General features: G+C 37.4%; 1 protein-coding gene across 1 annotated transcript; it reads left to right on the top strand.

Moving 5' to 3' along the window:
- The first annotated feature begins 1932 nt into the window (after positions 1 to 1932).
- On the top strand, positions 1933 to 15297 carry LOC103719644 (elongator complex protein 3). The gene is made up of 9 exons (XM_008808983.4): positions 1933 to 2526; positions 3688 to 3757; positions 3875 to 4047; positions 4271 to 4445; positions 6859 to 7025; positions 7538 to 7757; positions 7854 to 7958; positions 14056 to 14208; positions 14828 to 15297. Exons 1-9 carry the CDS (start codon positions 2063 to 2065, stop codon positions 14984 to 14986), a joined length of 1686 nt encoding a protein of 561 aa, XP_008807205.2. The 5' UTR covers positions 1933 to 2062; the 3' UTR covers positions 14987 to 15297.
- The last annotated feature ends 615 nt before the right edge of the window (positions 15298 to 15912 follow it).

Here is a 15912-nt window from a genome sequence, read left to right as displayed (position 1 = left end):
GCCAGCGGCGAGGAGCCGAGGAGGATTAGAGCAGAGGCCAGAGGTCGGAGGAGCCGAGAAGAGCTAGAGAGGAGGTCCGGACTCTGAGCAGGGGCGGCCGGCGGCCCAAGAACTGAAGAAGCCGTCGACGGTCAAGTCGTCGAGAAACTGGAGAAGAACTGGAGTCTGGGGGGTAGAGCCAGAGAGGACTGAGTCACTGAGATTCTAAGAAACTAAAGAAGCCTAGAAGGCTCAGAAAACAAAAAAAAAGCACTAGGAGAGAAGAGGGGGGGGAGAGAATAGAAGGGGGGAGGAAATGTCCGTTGGTGGTTCTTGTTGTAGGCTCGTAGCTAACCTCAGTCACTGACTCACCTATAGCTGTAGTCTGTCGACGGAAACCCACTATAGCGACATTGCCAGGCGGGACAGACATCCTCCTACTCCTAGCTTTCGAATGTGAAAGCTGTAGCTGTGCAGGTGGCAAAACGGGGCCTTCCTTGAGCCGGAGCCTTAAGCGACCGCCACAGTCGCCTAAGGCTCGAGCCGGCCCTACCAAGAACCAATCCTTAATACCTAGATCACTTGCTCGAGCAATCAAAGAGCAGTATAGATAATGATGATTAGCCACCTCGTAGATAATGAGACGTAAAAAATGAGCAAATTAGGTCACAGCAGATGCAATCGTAACTAGATTTATATTTGGTTATTCTAAAGTTTAAATCTTGTGACATGTTTACCATCATGTGTTAGATTGTCAAAATTAAATGCATCTAAAATCATGTGAAACAAGATTTTTTTTTCTTCTTCTTTTCTTCCTTTTTAGTTGAAATATTTGACAGTTTCTAAGTATCAAAGAACAAACCCCTTTCAAACAATAAAAGACATTTAAGTATGATATTACCTACTTTTGACATTTCTAGTACTTTTATTTTGGTTAATACAAAGAACCAGATAGTGAGAACTTCTGAAATTGTTGAAACTGGAACTCATCTCACGATGTGATTAATCAAACCTTGACAAATTGGTTCCTCATTTTCCAACTGAATGCAAGGTTGATGATTGCTTCATGGATGTTACAAAAGGGTGTAACATAGCTAAAGTAATCCATCAAAAACATCACTCCCATACCCTTTGAAGCAGGCTGCAAAGCCTAGACGAGCTTCAGAGTTACCTAATGTAAAACTAAAACAGCCCATGCAAGAAGGTAAATCTAAGCTTAGAATTTTGAAAGCAATCATCAATTTAAAAACTAAAAGGCAAAGTGATCTAAATGCATAAATTAAAAGACAGGAAAGGAATAACTAGTAGCTTCTTGCCTTGTTACTAATAAGGCTCCATTGTCACCAAGGACTCCACCAATTGACGCCTTTGAGATACTCTATGGCAAATGACTCCACCAACTAGCCGCATCGCCATTCCCGTAAGTCAACATGTTTTATTCTATAAGTGATAATTTAATTTTTTATTATCTTTTTTAATTAATAAATTAACTTTACTGGATTTTGATCTTTTTTATTGGATTCTTTTTAAGTGTATACCCTCTTAAATATGCGTAATTATATGAATACCCTCACAAAGTTGTTATTTGTATGTATATTCATATAAAGTTTTTTTTTTTTTTACATATCTACTTGTAAGGATATTTCAGTGATTTCAATTTTAAATTGTTTATTTTTTTTAACGACGTTAGATAGAATGGTACATAAAAAAAAAAAAAAGTAAAAGAAGGATGTACACCCAAAATATTTAGATAATTATATATATTTTGAAAGATATACATAAAAAAAAATCCATATATATATATATATATATATATATATATATATAAAACTGGCCTGATGAGATGGGTCAGCCCACGCGCATTCTGTCTCGCACGTGCCAATCACTCGAAAGCAAAACCCGGATATAGCTCGTGAGTCGTTGAGTCATAACCCAGATACGGTATACATGCCACTGGCTGTGCCAACTTCAATTTCGGTTTCCAGTTCCTGTTGCAAGTTGCAATTGCTCTCGAAAACCCTCTCTCCTTTATTCTCTAATCTCTACCCAGCTCTCTCCCCCTGTCTTGCTTTCGCCGCCGCCGATGGCCGCGGCGGAGCCCCGGAAGAAGCCGACGCCCGGCCGGGGTGGGGTGGCGATCCCGCCGGGCCTCTCCGACGAGGAGGCCCGCGTCCGCGCCATCGCCGAGATCGTCTCCGCCATGGCCGAGCGCTCCCGCCGCGGCGAGACCGTCGACCTCAACGCCCTCAAGTCCGCCGCCTGCCGCAAGTACGGCCTCTCCCGCGCCCCCAAACTCGTCGAGATGATTGCCGCCGTCCCCGAGTCCGACCGCGACGCTCTCCTCCCCAAGCTCCGCGCCAAGCCCGTCCGCACCGCCTCCGGCATCGCCGTCGTCGCCGTCATGTCCAAGCCCCACCGCTGCCCTCACATCGCCACCACCGGGAACATCTGCGTCTATTGCCCTGGTGGGCCCGATTCCGATTTCGAGTACAGTACTCAGTCGTACACCGGCTACGAGCCCACCAGCATGAGAGCCATCCGAGCTAGGTCATTCTTTTGCTCGTTTTTTTTTTTTACTTGAGAAATTTTCTGTTTGTGGTTCTTGAGTTTAGTTCTTGTCTTCTTTTGATTTGGAAACTGTTTGTTGGCTGGAAACCCTTCATTCATGAAAAATGAAGTCTTTTTTTGATGAATTACGGGCAAAAATGACATTTTTGAAGCATGTGATATATGTGCTCTTTAATAAAATTAAACATGTGCAATTGTTCGCTGCCAGTTTGTGGAGACATGACCTCAAATTTGGTTCAGTTTGAGAAGTGAAGCTGCTGAATTTTATGCATAATGAAGAATAGTTATAAACAAAGTCATTGCCCTTTAATTATAGGCATTAACATATGTTTATACACTTTAATAACTGCCCTTATGGTGACGACCATATTATCATTATTGACACATTTATAATATCTAGCTATAGTTATACATCTCTGATACCACTGAAGCTAGTAAAAGCTGCAGATAACTACCTGATACACCATCACTGAATTCTAAATCTGATTCTTTTAGTATACTTTTTTCTAATAAAATAAGCATGTAACCCTCCTGCCTCCTTAACGCTATTTATCAAGGTTGATATGCATACAATATGCAATGCCTTCAAGATTCCATCTCTTAGTAACTTTAATTATGAAACATTGATTACCTCTTTCTTTCCATATAAGATTTCTGCAAGCTTAACCTTCTTAAGACAAAATGAAGATGAACAAAATATGCCTTCTCATCATTGGAAAACTCCAGCAATGAAATAAGCTGATGGATTTGCAAAGTCAGGGCCCCTGAATGTGCATCTTAGAAGATTGAGCAATGTCCATGAATTTCATTTGTTTGGGATGTGCTATGGCATTGCATGTCTGATCTTTTAATACCACTATTGTGGTCTGAATGCCTGTCATCCATATCCGTGTGAACCTTATCATCTCTGTTTAGGTTAAAAAAGGGAAATTTGTTTTGACATACTCAAAATACAGCCAGTTGTTATGTCTTGAATGTTATGGCTTTGTGAAATGTTTGCAGTTAATTGGCTCTTTGATATATGAGCATGTGCATTTAGAATACTATGCCATGTGTTCTCTCTTTACCCCAATTTTGTGAATTTCCTATATCTATTCTGCCACTAATGTACTAATTCTTTAATGTATTTAATCATTTCAGATATAACCCATATGTCCAAGCTAGAAGCCGTATAGATCAACTGAAAAGGCTAGGTCATAGTGTGGATAAGGTTTGCGATTACATTGCAGTCAATATTTATATCATTAGGCTCTTGATCTTGATCTGTTGAGATCGTCTATATCCTTTAGGAGTTATGTTCATATTGTAACTTCCAAACTCTTTGCAGGTTGAGTTCATCCTAATGGGGGGAACATTCATGTCTTTGCCAGCTGATTATCGAGATTACTTTATAAGAAATCTTCATGATGCTCTATCAGGACACACTTCTGCAAATGTTGAGGAGGCTGTCTGTTATTCGGAGCACAGTGCAATCAAATGTATTGGCATGACAATTGAAACGTGAGTGACCATCTAAATTTGCAGGTTCTGCATATTCCTTTTTAGAAATGCTGAAGTAAATTCAAAGATGAAATAGAAATGTCTCTTATAAATATTTTAATAAATAGAACCACTATAAGATCACTTTGTTTTGTGACTTCATTTAACATTGCTAAAATTTCAAGCTGTTTTTGTAAGCTTTCTGTGAATCAGCTAAAGCTACTGTTTGCTTGTTGACAATCAGGAGACCTGATTACTGTCTAGGGCCTCATTTACGTCAGATGCTGTCATATGGTTGTACCCGACTGGAGATAGGAGTTCAGAGCACATATGAAGATGTTGCTCGTGACACAAACAGAGGTCACACAGTAGCTGCTGTAGCTGATTGCTTTTGTTTAGCAAAAGATGCTGGTTTTAAGGTGCAAACTGTTTTATCTTACATATCAATTGGATTGTGGCAAAGTGTTCTTTAATAATACACTATTCTACGCTACCATTTTATTTTAAACCAATGATGGTTTAGTGCTATGAGATAGACCTGAGCTTTTATATTCTGCTGTTATTTTTCAAAAGTAATAAAATAGTAACTCTGTTTTACCTTGATCTTGTATATTATTATACTTGCCTTCCGTGGATAGACCTTAAAGTTGATTTGTTTTTTGATGAGTGAATGGATAAAAATAATAATTTCGTCAAAAGTATATTAAGTGTCCATTTCGCTGGCTCCACCTAAGCTCTAACAGAAGCATGTTGCTGCATCATTCTGTTTACTGTCAATTTTATATTGGTAATTATCCGACATAATATGTCGGAAGCAGAAACATTATAGAAATAAATTCAAATGACTATTCACTGGAAATGCTCATTTCAGGAAGCACTTCAGGAGAAAGGAAAGGGCACTCATGTAACATTTTACCTAAAACCAATCATTGGCTTTCCCTTTTGTTTGTAAGATCATACCAATTACACAGACACAGAGACACACTCAAATCTTGAATAGCCAGGGATATCAAGTATTAGTATCCTTGCTAGGAAGTACATAGAATACTTATATTTCATACATAAGGTGTGCGATAGTTGAGACACCATCTCCATGGTAAGAGAGGGAACAATCCCTACATCTGCCAGTAAGAATCTATTTTGCACTGTTGCTTTTGACTGCTTATTTGAAGCACTACTATATATCCTAATATGTAATGCAGAGCTAGATCACATGATCAGATTGGAGGCTCTACTAATCAGGTTGGTAAATTATTATATCAGACTATAATGATTTGCATATTCAATGGTGATAAGGAGAGTAGCTCATGTAAAATAGTTACCAAAGCATCAAAATAGGACGACAAAATCTTACAAGTCTGGTTGTGGAAGTGTTTATCTGATGAGAATCTATAAGATAAAAGCAGATTTTATTGGAAGATACTTAGCACTTTATGACAATTTCTAGAAAGTATAACATCCAATATGATAGTAGGAGGGTAAAACACTTCAGCTAAAGGTTTAGTACTTCTAACTAATGATGCATTTATTTTGGTTTGTCATGTAGCTTTTGTTGGTGCATTTTTTAGGGCTTTCTAGATCTTATTTGATAGGAGCACATGGCATATCCATCTTTGTTTTTCGTTTCAATTCTAGAATTTGAGGAGTATAGTTGGACTAGATGAATTTTACATGGTCAAGGGCCAAGTATAAATCTCATATGGATTCGCTGCCTAAAGAAAGATGCCATATTGATGCTTCCATATATCATTCATGTCAGCATGTACATGCTTGTAGAAGGATTAAAGGAGACATGTTAAAACACATTTTACATGAAGTTTTCATAGCACATGCACTTAAGACGTATGCTTGCTTGAAAGAGGATTATTGCACTTGGACTAACATTGACCTCAAACTAAAGTTGGGTTTGAAAAATAACAGGATAATTGTTGCATGTACACATTGTGTCTCTAATACTGAACTCATGACCATACTTGTAGGGAAGATGGAAAAGCATAAGAGACAGCTTGTTCATCACATATATTTCTTAGAAATATACAATGCATTTCATACAAATCTACAATTTTGAAGTTTAACGCCTTGTCTAATTCCTACTTCAGACTCTGGATCATACTACGGATCATACTCCTTTGAAGACAAAGATGTTTTGACTATTAGGTATATAATACACACATCAACTAAGGAAAAAGGCAAGTTCATTATTTTTGAAATAGTAGTATGTGAAATATTAGATAAGTGGTTGCCATAATTCAAGTCTGAAAGTTGTCGGTGATGAAGTTTGTAGACATCCAAACATGTCTAGAGGTCTTGAGCATCAGGCAGGACCAAGATAACTAAGAAACATGGAGATATGGTGTCAGTAACATGGTAGTCTATGAGTGAGCTGAATAGTAAAGCTACATGGAGCATGTTTTCTAGTAGTAAAAGTAGCATGTTAGATGAAGGCAACACGAACTACATGTATGTTTTGGATAGATGTTGGGTCAAAAGCTGGGAGTCCTCAAAAGCACTTGATAGGAATGCTATTTTGAGGAGAAAAATAGGAGGTATTCCTTACCACTGAGAGATTTTTTTATATTAATTGCAATTTTTAGTATTATTTGTGAGCATTGGCTGTAAGATAGGCCTGATATATATTTTGGGAACTCATTTTACCTATTTTTACATAGATAATCATTACTTCTATATCAATTGCTATTGTTTTTATGGATATCTGGTACTTAAAACTTGTGAATTAGATATTTTTATGTCATTGTATAATATCATGCTGAATATATGATGCTTTTTAAATTCTTTTTCCCTTTTTCATTAATTGCCTTGCTCATATTCTAGGTTGTTGCACACATGATGCCTGATCTTCCAAATGTTGGAGTTGAAAGAGATTTGGAAAGTTTTCGAGAATTCTTTGAAAACCCTGCTTTTAGGGCAGATGGCCTTAAAATCTACCCAACACTCGTTATCCGTGGAACTGGTCTTTACGAGTTGTGGAAAACTGGCAGGTACAATTTATGTTGGAATGTCTTGCCAAATTCCATACTTTCATAGAAATGCATGCAAATTGTCCAAGTCTTCTCTGTTGTAGTTATTTGTCCTGCAAATTGAGCGCAAATTGAACTAGGGATCATTGTTGCATGTTGACTTGTGGTTTATTTTTCTTTTGACTTTTGATAGTGATTTTTATTTAGTATTAGAAAAAAGGTAATTTTCTTCCAAGGAGCATGTCCATTCTTGGTAATTGTCATCCCACCATCCCTAGTGTCAAGACTAGGCACTGCTCGAGTTTTGGGATGGGATGAGTTAGCAGTGGACCAGGATGGGATGCGACATCCACCATCTTGAATGTTGGGATGCGACATCCACCATCTTGAGTGTTGGGATGCATGGTGTCCAAGTTCCATGGAAAATAGGGGCAGCTCTTGTCCCTACAATTTTTAAAACCTTGATTGAACTAGTCACTTTGTAAACTATCTAGCAATAATATTCGACTAATATACTTGCTTATTTGTTGCAGGTATAGAAATTACCCACCAGAGCTCTTGGTAGACATTGTTGCCAGGATTCTTTCCATGGTACCACCATGGACACGTGTTTATAGAGTCCAAAGGGATATTCCTATGCCCCTCGTTACTTCAGGAGTTGAAAAGGGAAATCTCCGTGAGCTTGCTTTGGCTCGCATGGAAGATTTAGGCTTAAAATGTCGTGATGTTAGAACACGTGAAGCTGGGATTCAGGTCTTTAGATGTTAATCATCTCTTGCTGTTATTGCTGAAGATATGAGCTCTATACCTCGTTTGATTTTTTCTCTTTCCTTTGTGAACTATTTTCAGGACATTCACCATAAAATCAAGCCAGAAGAGGTAGAGCTAGTGCGGCGTGACTATGTAGCAAATGAGGGTTGGGAGACCTTTCTCTCATACGAAGATACACGTCAGGTAGGAGCTTAAATAGTACAATGAAATTTTATTTTTGCGTAGATTTCTCTTAAAGTATGAACTACTAAGCCAAGGCATTGTTTATATCAAAAAAAGTCGGAGCATTTTTCTATTTTAGCTACATAAACTTGAATTTATATTATTTATTTTTGAAAATTCAAGCATTTTTGCAGCATATTATATACTGGAGTTTCGACTTGACTGACATTTGGTTATATGAACTTTATGGTGCTTTGTCATGGTGCTAATCATTGTACAATTATTTTATTTGTAAAATGATTCTTGAACCTTTGAATATTAGATCTCTATCATTAGTAAACCTTAAGCCTTCCAAAATGCTTCATGTAGTCTATCATGTTTTTAGTACTTTGAAATGGTTGGATATATGGTAATTGTTTTTCCCAAATTCTTATGGTTATAGTTTTTATTTTTTGTGGTACCTAACCCATAATGTTACGTATCGGGTTGGTAGGGTAACGTATCGTACTGACAATGGTATGCCACAAGGTGTTAGTCAGGTATTGGCTTCACCTGTCTAGGGTTTCACACAAATTTTAAGAGAGAGGTTTTACCAAGAGAGAGGGGGAAAGAGGCAATGAGGTTGGCATGCTACCGATTGCTAGGATTAGGAGATCAAGGGCGTCGAGTGCGACTAGGGATGCAGAGGCAAGTTCAGTGGGGGTTGTTACTGGTGTTCTAAGCTGTCAAAGGGCATCGAGGCAAGGTGTTCGTCAATGGTGAGGCTTGCTGTGGAGCTATCGGATTCAAGTTGCATTTGGGGAATTCGAGGAGAGGGAGAGAGAGATGAGAGAAATGGGATAGGCTAAGGTATTGGGATTAAGACAAAAGAAGGGAGGGGAGTTTTAAGATGTGGCACTAGGTAGGCACAGGCGAATTGGGTCAATACCCTACCTGAAATTGGTTGAGCGGTTGAACCAGTCAGTTTGGACCGACACTTTTGACTGGTTCTGGATTTGCCCATGCAAAATTGACCCGATTCCATGCCAATTCGGTATGATATGTCCCAAATTGAGCAGTTCTGGTCAGTTACATAGACCTTGCTTTTGACATTATAACACTTTGTCAAGAAGGAACTAGTAGTAATTTATCATGCTTTAGGTTTTGAAATAGAAATCATACTATCATTATTAACTTGAGGTTTGGCAACTAGATGCATGTTTGTTTGTAGAAAGCTAGATATATGTTGTTAAGATGATACATTGACAGACTATAGAAGTGTGTATGGTGAGAAAATAGGGGAGTTATACAAGCTGAAGTTGCGAGACCATGGATTTCAATAATCACTGTATGGCATGTTCAGCATCCTTAATGATTTACTAACTGGAAGAAGTTATTAAAAAATATAGTTATCTAATATGATACTTTATGCTCATCACTATGCCAACAACCGCTATCTGCATGATGCAAATATAATTGCTTAACATACTGCTACAATTACAAGTAGCATAAAATTGCTAATATTTTTTTGCTTAAACTAGCAGTTCTCATGAAGCAAACAATCAAAGGATCATGTGATGTTTGGAAGCATTTTATATATTGAACAAAAAAGAAGATAAGAATCTAACAATGAACGGAAATAGCATTCTGAAGAAAAGTTTCATGTGCAAGAGTGTCAGGAACTGTATGAAATGAGCACTTTATATGCCCTTTAATGGATGTGGAAAGAGTTTATGAATGTGTTTGAATGCCAAGCATCTGGACCATTTAATTGAAGTTTTCGAATCAAATACCTTTTGGTTCTGATATTTCTCCAACCTGGTTGAAAGAAGGAAATTATATAACATAAATTGCTTCACCATTTTTTGGTATGAAATCATGTCTACTACTCAACAAAGCTTTTTTATGCTGACAACTTATTAGAAGACTGACATGTTCAAGGTGAAATGTTCAAATAAATATGCTTGGTCGTATAAACTATTTTAAAATATGATTAATACTAAAAAAAAATTGCAGGAGTCATTTAATCCGAATCCTCGTTCTTATCCCACAAATCCCCCCTCCCAACTTCCATTCCTTTCCCTGGCCGAGAAACCTGCTATAGTGGTGGTGGTAGACTTTAGGCTGGGGTTGCAGACACAGACGGAGCAACAAAGGTAGACGACTATCGGTATGAGGAGCATGATCTACTTTGGCTTGAGTTTGGTGGGTTTTGGTTGTGGCAGGTCAGGTTGGTGGCTGATTTGATTTAGTTAGATGTAAATTAAATTAGGATGTCTAAGTAGGAATGAGATGAAGCTGATGGTAAGTTCCTACATTGGATGGCTTTTATGTGACAGTAAAATTTCAAGACAGCAAAAGTTGATGGAAACTTTCCTAAATCTGTCCTAGTTGCAAAAGAATATCAAATAATTAACTGAACTACCTTTATGTACGATGTTTTAGCTTCTTTGAGACTTCCTTTTATAGTTATTCAATTTTTTCCTTTGCAACCTACCACATAATTTCTAAATTTCTTAATATTATCTTCTCAAGAGGCAACATAAATGGTAGAAGTGGAAGAGGAGAAGGATGAGTTGTGATCTTTAGAAGGATGAGTTGTGATCTTTAGAAAGACAAAGAGACAATGGATGCTAAATGGTAGGATATGGGCTGGGTTTAGACAGGTTCTTAGAAAATGAAAGCTAAATGGGCCAGCAAGCCGGATTCCTACAGGATTTTCAGTCCAACCCTGTAGGAATATCGAAACAGGCCCTTATTCGACAATTGGTGCCATTAAGTTTTACCTCCTGTTGCACATGGAATTTTGAGATGTTGGCTTGAGATAGTTCGAGTTGGCTTCTTCAAGGATGTTGTGAGTTCTTACAATTGTAGCGGACGCCATTCTATAAATTCTAGAGATGTCTTCAGCAAATCTCTGTAGCTCAAAAGAAGAATAACGAGCCTAAGTAGTTTAATAAACACTTGTCTTTCAGTTAATCCTTTAACTTTAGTGGGAATGTCAGTGGCAGTTTGGATGTTCATTATGTGAAAGTAGTAAAAATAAATTCTCTTTAAAATTGTAAATAGGTGAGCCTTGATTTGTTCTTTTCCCCTTCTTTCTTTTCAATGATTCTGTTAATCTTGTCCAAATGAATTAACAAGCTTTAGATTCATGATCTATCTTTAAGAGTTGACATATGTGGGGAAACAAGTTGCATAAACCACCCCCACTCTCGCATAATGGAAGGGGCGTGGGCGCTAAAAGTTATGCTTAAGGTTGGTGCAGCAACTGAAACGAGGGTTTTATTTTATATTTTCTATTAGTTCTTGAAATATTGCATATTAATCCCTCAATTCTCTGAATTTGCATATTAATCCTTGAAATCTACTCCATTATGCATATAAGTCATTATGCTTGTTTTGTCGGCCAAAGTGTGGTTAAACCGTTAAAGGGTTACAAATTTTGCAAGACAAAAACGCCGTTTAAGTGGGCTAAAGCTATCAGAGATAAGGGATCTAGGGTTTTTTAAAGTCTCTTCTTCTCCTTCTCATTTGCTCTATTACTCTCCATCCTGTTGTCCACCTTGAGCTTGGAGTTGTGCGGCTCTAGGGGTTGCACCACCAAGGTCTGCATCATGTTTGTCACTTCACATGAGAGTTGTGATTTCAATCCAAACAAGTTTTTTAAGATTCAATTCGTAAAAGAAGGAAAACACAAATAAAAATGCAAAGCTCAAAGAAGTGAAAACCCAAAGAACACTAACTATGAAGCAAGAGAAAGTTTACCAATTTCTCTGCTCCTCGGTAGAACTAACATGGGGGTTTCACCTAAGGAGATAAAAGTCACTCTCTCCTCCAAGGTTGTCACAGGTGGCCGCCTAGGGATCCCGCCTGGGTGCTTGGACAGCCACCGCCTAGGCCTTTGGTGCTTTCCAAGCCTTCGAACAAGATGGTCACCCAAGTGCCTTGTTTGGTGGGGCACCTCACCACCTAGGGCCACCTTTGTCTCAGGCTGGCACCTGGCTCATTGATTTGTTGAAGGCATAAAATTTTTTAACGAGTTTTCTCCTTAAATATTTAGTTCAAGGGAGAGAAGTCGATTCCGTCTATGATCTGGTCCGTTAGATACTAATTGATGCTTGAGCATGTTGTGCTTGTAAGAAGGTTTAAATACTTTAAATCACTTCACAAAATGTTATTAAGTAAACTAGAGTAAATAGGTCAAATCATTCTTAAATAAATAAAGTAGTGTACAGTGTTACTGTTTAATAATATGATCCTTGATGTGCTTTCTATGAACTATACATCCATTCTGAACAAAAACGTACAATTTATGCTAATTTTTTAGCCTTTTTTTTTTGAAACTTAAGTGCCTGCTTGGCCTCCTAGTCATTCCTCCTAATCCTTTAAAAGGGCCAACAAGTAGGACTGCCAAGGCGATTTGACGGCCTTGCTCTTCTCAAATTGGCCTTTAACTTGCTCAAATAACTACATGATGGAACATTGGAGAAGGTTGGGAGATGAAATTACTCCCAACTGTAATATTTTTGACAATTGGGGGGAGGTTCAAAATTGGGAGATCAGCAACCAGTGAGGGAGAATGAAGATCAGAAAGCATAAAACCTATTGAGCTATCCTACTAAGGGCAAAATGATCAAGCTAATAGAAACTTTTGGTAAATCAACACTGTTATATGAATAGAATATTTTTTTCACCTCTGGCTAAGCAAACCCGAGGGACTTATATGCAAAGACTAATGTAATTTCAGGGATTAGGATTCATGTACCAATTTAGAGAATCAAAGCGTTAATATGCAATATGAAAGATCTTCGAGAGAGTGTGCTTGTTTTTGGGGTTAGGTGACTTGACAAAAAGTATCATAATAATGAATGAAAGTCAAAAAAATAACAACCATAATAAATTTATTTAGATTATCTAAAAAATGGAGCAAGTGAGCAATTGCATATTTCATAATCTTATGCAATTTGCCAAAGTATCATGATTGGATTGAGAATCTGTTTAGGCAAATAATGTCATGTTTTGATCTATTTTATTATGGAAACAATAAACATCTAACAAAAATGAACTTAAAAAATTAAAAACAAGGTCATTTATTCTGGTGTCTGCTTCCGATTGGTCTTTTTGAAATTAAGAAATAATTTGTCTGAAACTTAAACCATGCTTTGGAGAGAATGATATTGTTGACATATATGCTACTATCATCTGTGACAAGGAAAAGTTGTTCATCTAGGTTGAGCTCATGCCCCAAATATGGTGACATGGGGAGGGTCTATATGTCCATATGCACAGATATAGACTAATGCTAGTGCTGTAGTGTTGTTGTATGGCATTGACGCATGTTAAACAGGCACACTAGGCACTGCAATATGGATACGTTTTAAGTAATTGTGCAAGACACTGCAACATGGGCACTGTTTAGCGCATGTCCAGCAAATCTTGTAGGATTACTTAGGTATGTATAGATATATATAAGTATCTAAGTGTCATAGCGTTGCTATACGACATGGACACATGTTAACCAAGCATGCTAGACACTGGCATGGCCATGCTTCATGCACATCCATTAAAGTCATTGGATTACAAGGACTGTCAATCATCGGGTCACTAACATAAGCTGTGATGAAAGGAATGAAATAGACTGGATTGGCTATGTTGAAATACCATATCGTTTTATGCAAAATATATGGAGTTGATAATATGAAAACTTAAGAAAATTAGCTGTAAGTTGATAGATTTTCTTTTTCTCATTGTCTATCTACATGTTCTCCTTTTACACTGTCTTTTCTATATTGAAGGCATCAAAACTCAATTTTTGTTCACACAGATCCTACGGCCTGAAGCTAAATATGATCTTGTTCTTAGTGCAATATTGTTAGTAGGCTTGGGTATGATAGACATATGGATAATGATTTGTATTAGATTTCTGATGAGAAGTTTCACCTGTGTGTGTGGGGGGGGGGCTTTCATTCTTGGAGTTACATTACTCTGAGGCGTGCTAATATCTTTCTGGCTGGTAAATTATGTTTACTTATATTTATGGTTGAGGTCTAGTTGCTTTTATCCTTGTGTTACTTAAGTTCTGAGAAATATGGGTTTGGACTGCAATGTATCTAATAAATCTTTGCATCGGTAACAGGATATTCTTGTTGGACTTCTACGCTTGCGTAAATGTGGCCACAACACAACATGCCCTGAACTTATGGGGAGGTGCTCAATTGTTCGTGAACTTCATGTATATGGAACTGCAGTTCCTGTGCATGGACGTGATGCTGACAAACTGCAGCACCAGGTGACTGCAATGTTTGATTCATGCTGTATATTCTAGAATTAATAACAAACGGGCACTTGCAATGCACATTTGAGGGGAGACTTTATGATTATAATTTTTTAAAAAAAAAAAATTGCATTCCATGCAAATTATAGAAAAATAATGTATTTGAATAAGAATTATATTAAATGGATTTTTGAGAGTGGGGAGGGGGGGTAGAGAGTGAGAGAGGAGAATCTTTAGAGGAAATATTTCCATAGAGTTATGGAAGATTCTAATTTGAATAACTCAAATAATCAATGGTTTAATTGGTCTGTCATTGGGGAGAAATTATTTGAGCAGTAAAAATAGGAAAGACTAATAGAAGAAAGATAGCTAATATCATCAGAATGACCCTCGAGAAGTGAATTCAGGCATTCCTTGACCACATGCAGAATCAACTTCTTGCCTCCACAATCCATTTTCATTGGTTTCTATCACACTTCAGTAGCAATCTTTTGTGCCAAGAGTTGAACTACCATATCTATAATTTAGTTGAAGTATGTAACCGCCTCACAGACAGAAATTAAGCTTTTACATGACGGCACGTGCTTTATGATGTCTGCTTACAAAGTGAGTTTGCTTGTTTCTCGTCATGCAGGGTTATGGCACACTTCTGATGGAAGAAGCAGAGAGAATTGCTAGAAGGGAGCACCGGTCTACAAAATTAGCTGTAATTTCAGGTGTTGGGACCCGTCATTACTACAGAAAATTGGGCTATGAACTTGAAGGACCGTACATGGTGAAATATTTAATGTGACATGAGTAGGAAACTTAGTGTTCTTTCGCTAGTCCATGTTGGTTGAGAGACTTCAAATCATCTGCAATTTTGTAAAAACCATTAGGGTAGCCATTCTGTATGTATGCATATACAAAATTTGGAACACAGTGTGTTATAATTTAAATGCTTTATCAGAAGTTTCATATCTGGTAATAGTTCAGCTAGGAGAGATTCCAAACACAGCAAAAATGTGGAATTTGTGCCTTTTGATGGGGCTTAGGACATGAAAACTTCAGAAAGTAAGATTTAAATGGAAAAGAGAATGTTCTTGCTTTCTGGATTCCAAGTAATGCTCTTGTTCTTTTAAATTTTGCCTCTAGTCTTTCTCCTAGTATAAACCAACAACAATACAACGCACTCTCTTCTGTTGGTCTTTTTTTTCCATACTTTCTTCAGAGATGGTCACCAAAGGATGTCTTTTTTATCATAAAAGTGACTGTAATTTTAAAGCCACTGAAAATATCACCATTAAAGGAGGATCTACACAAAGGATGGCTCACAGCTACCCATGAGATGGAATGTAAAGATCTGATGCAGAAACATGGAATCTGAAGATTCAAATGCTGATGATGACAATACAAACCCAACTTCTACTCGATAAGCATGCACTGTTGTAGACGGATCGGTTGCATTGTCTTCATAAACTGCAACAAGAACTGCCAGTAACCAAAATCATGGCAACCACTTTTGATTTAGATGTAACAATTTTCATCTTTTTGGGTCGGGAGTATCTACATCATTTGTCATTATGATATATGTATTATATAGGAATATCGCTTTATTGTATTTAAGCATTCATTTGTTGTTTTGATGAATCTTATTCAGAATGATCTCCTGTTTATTAATTATTTATTCAACTAAAATTAGAGTTTGTAAAGTTATATATTAAGAATGTATCAATTATT

Source organism: Phoenix dactylifera, chromosome 14 (assembly GCF_009389715.1).
Source record: "Phoenix dactylifera cultivar Barhee BC4 chromosome 14, palm_55x_up_171113_PBpolish2nd_filt_p, whole genome shotgun sequence".
Lineage (NCBI taxonomy): Eukaryota > Viridiplantae > Streptophyta > Magnoliopsida > Arecales > Arecaceae > Phoenix > Phoenix dactylifera.
This window is presented reverse-complemented; position numbering and strand designations above follow the sequence as displayed.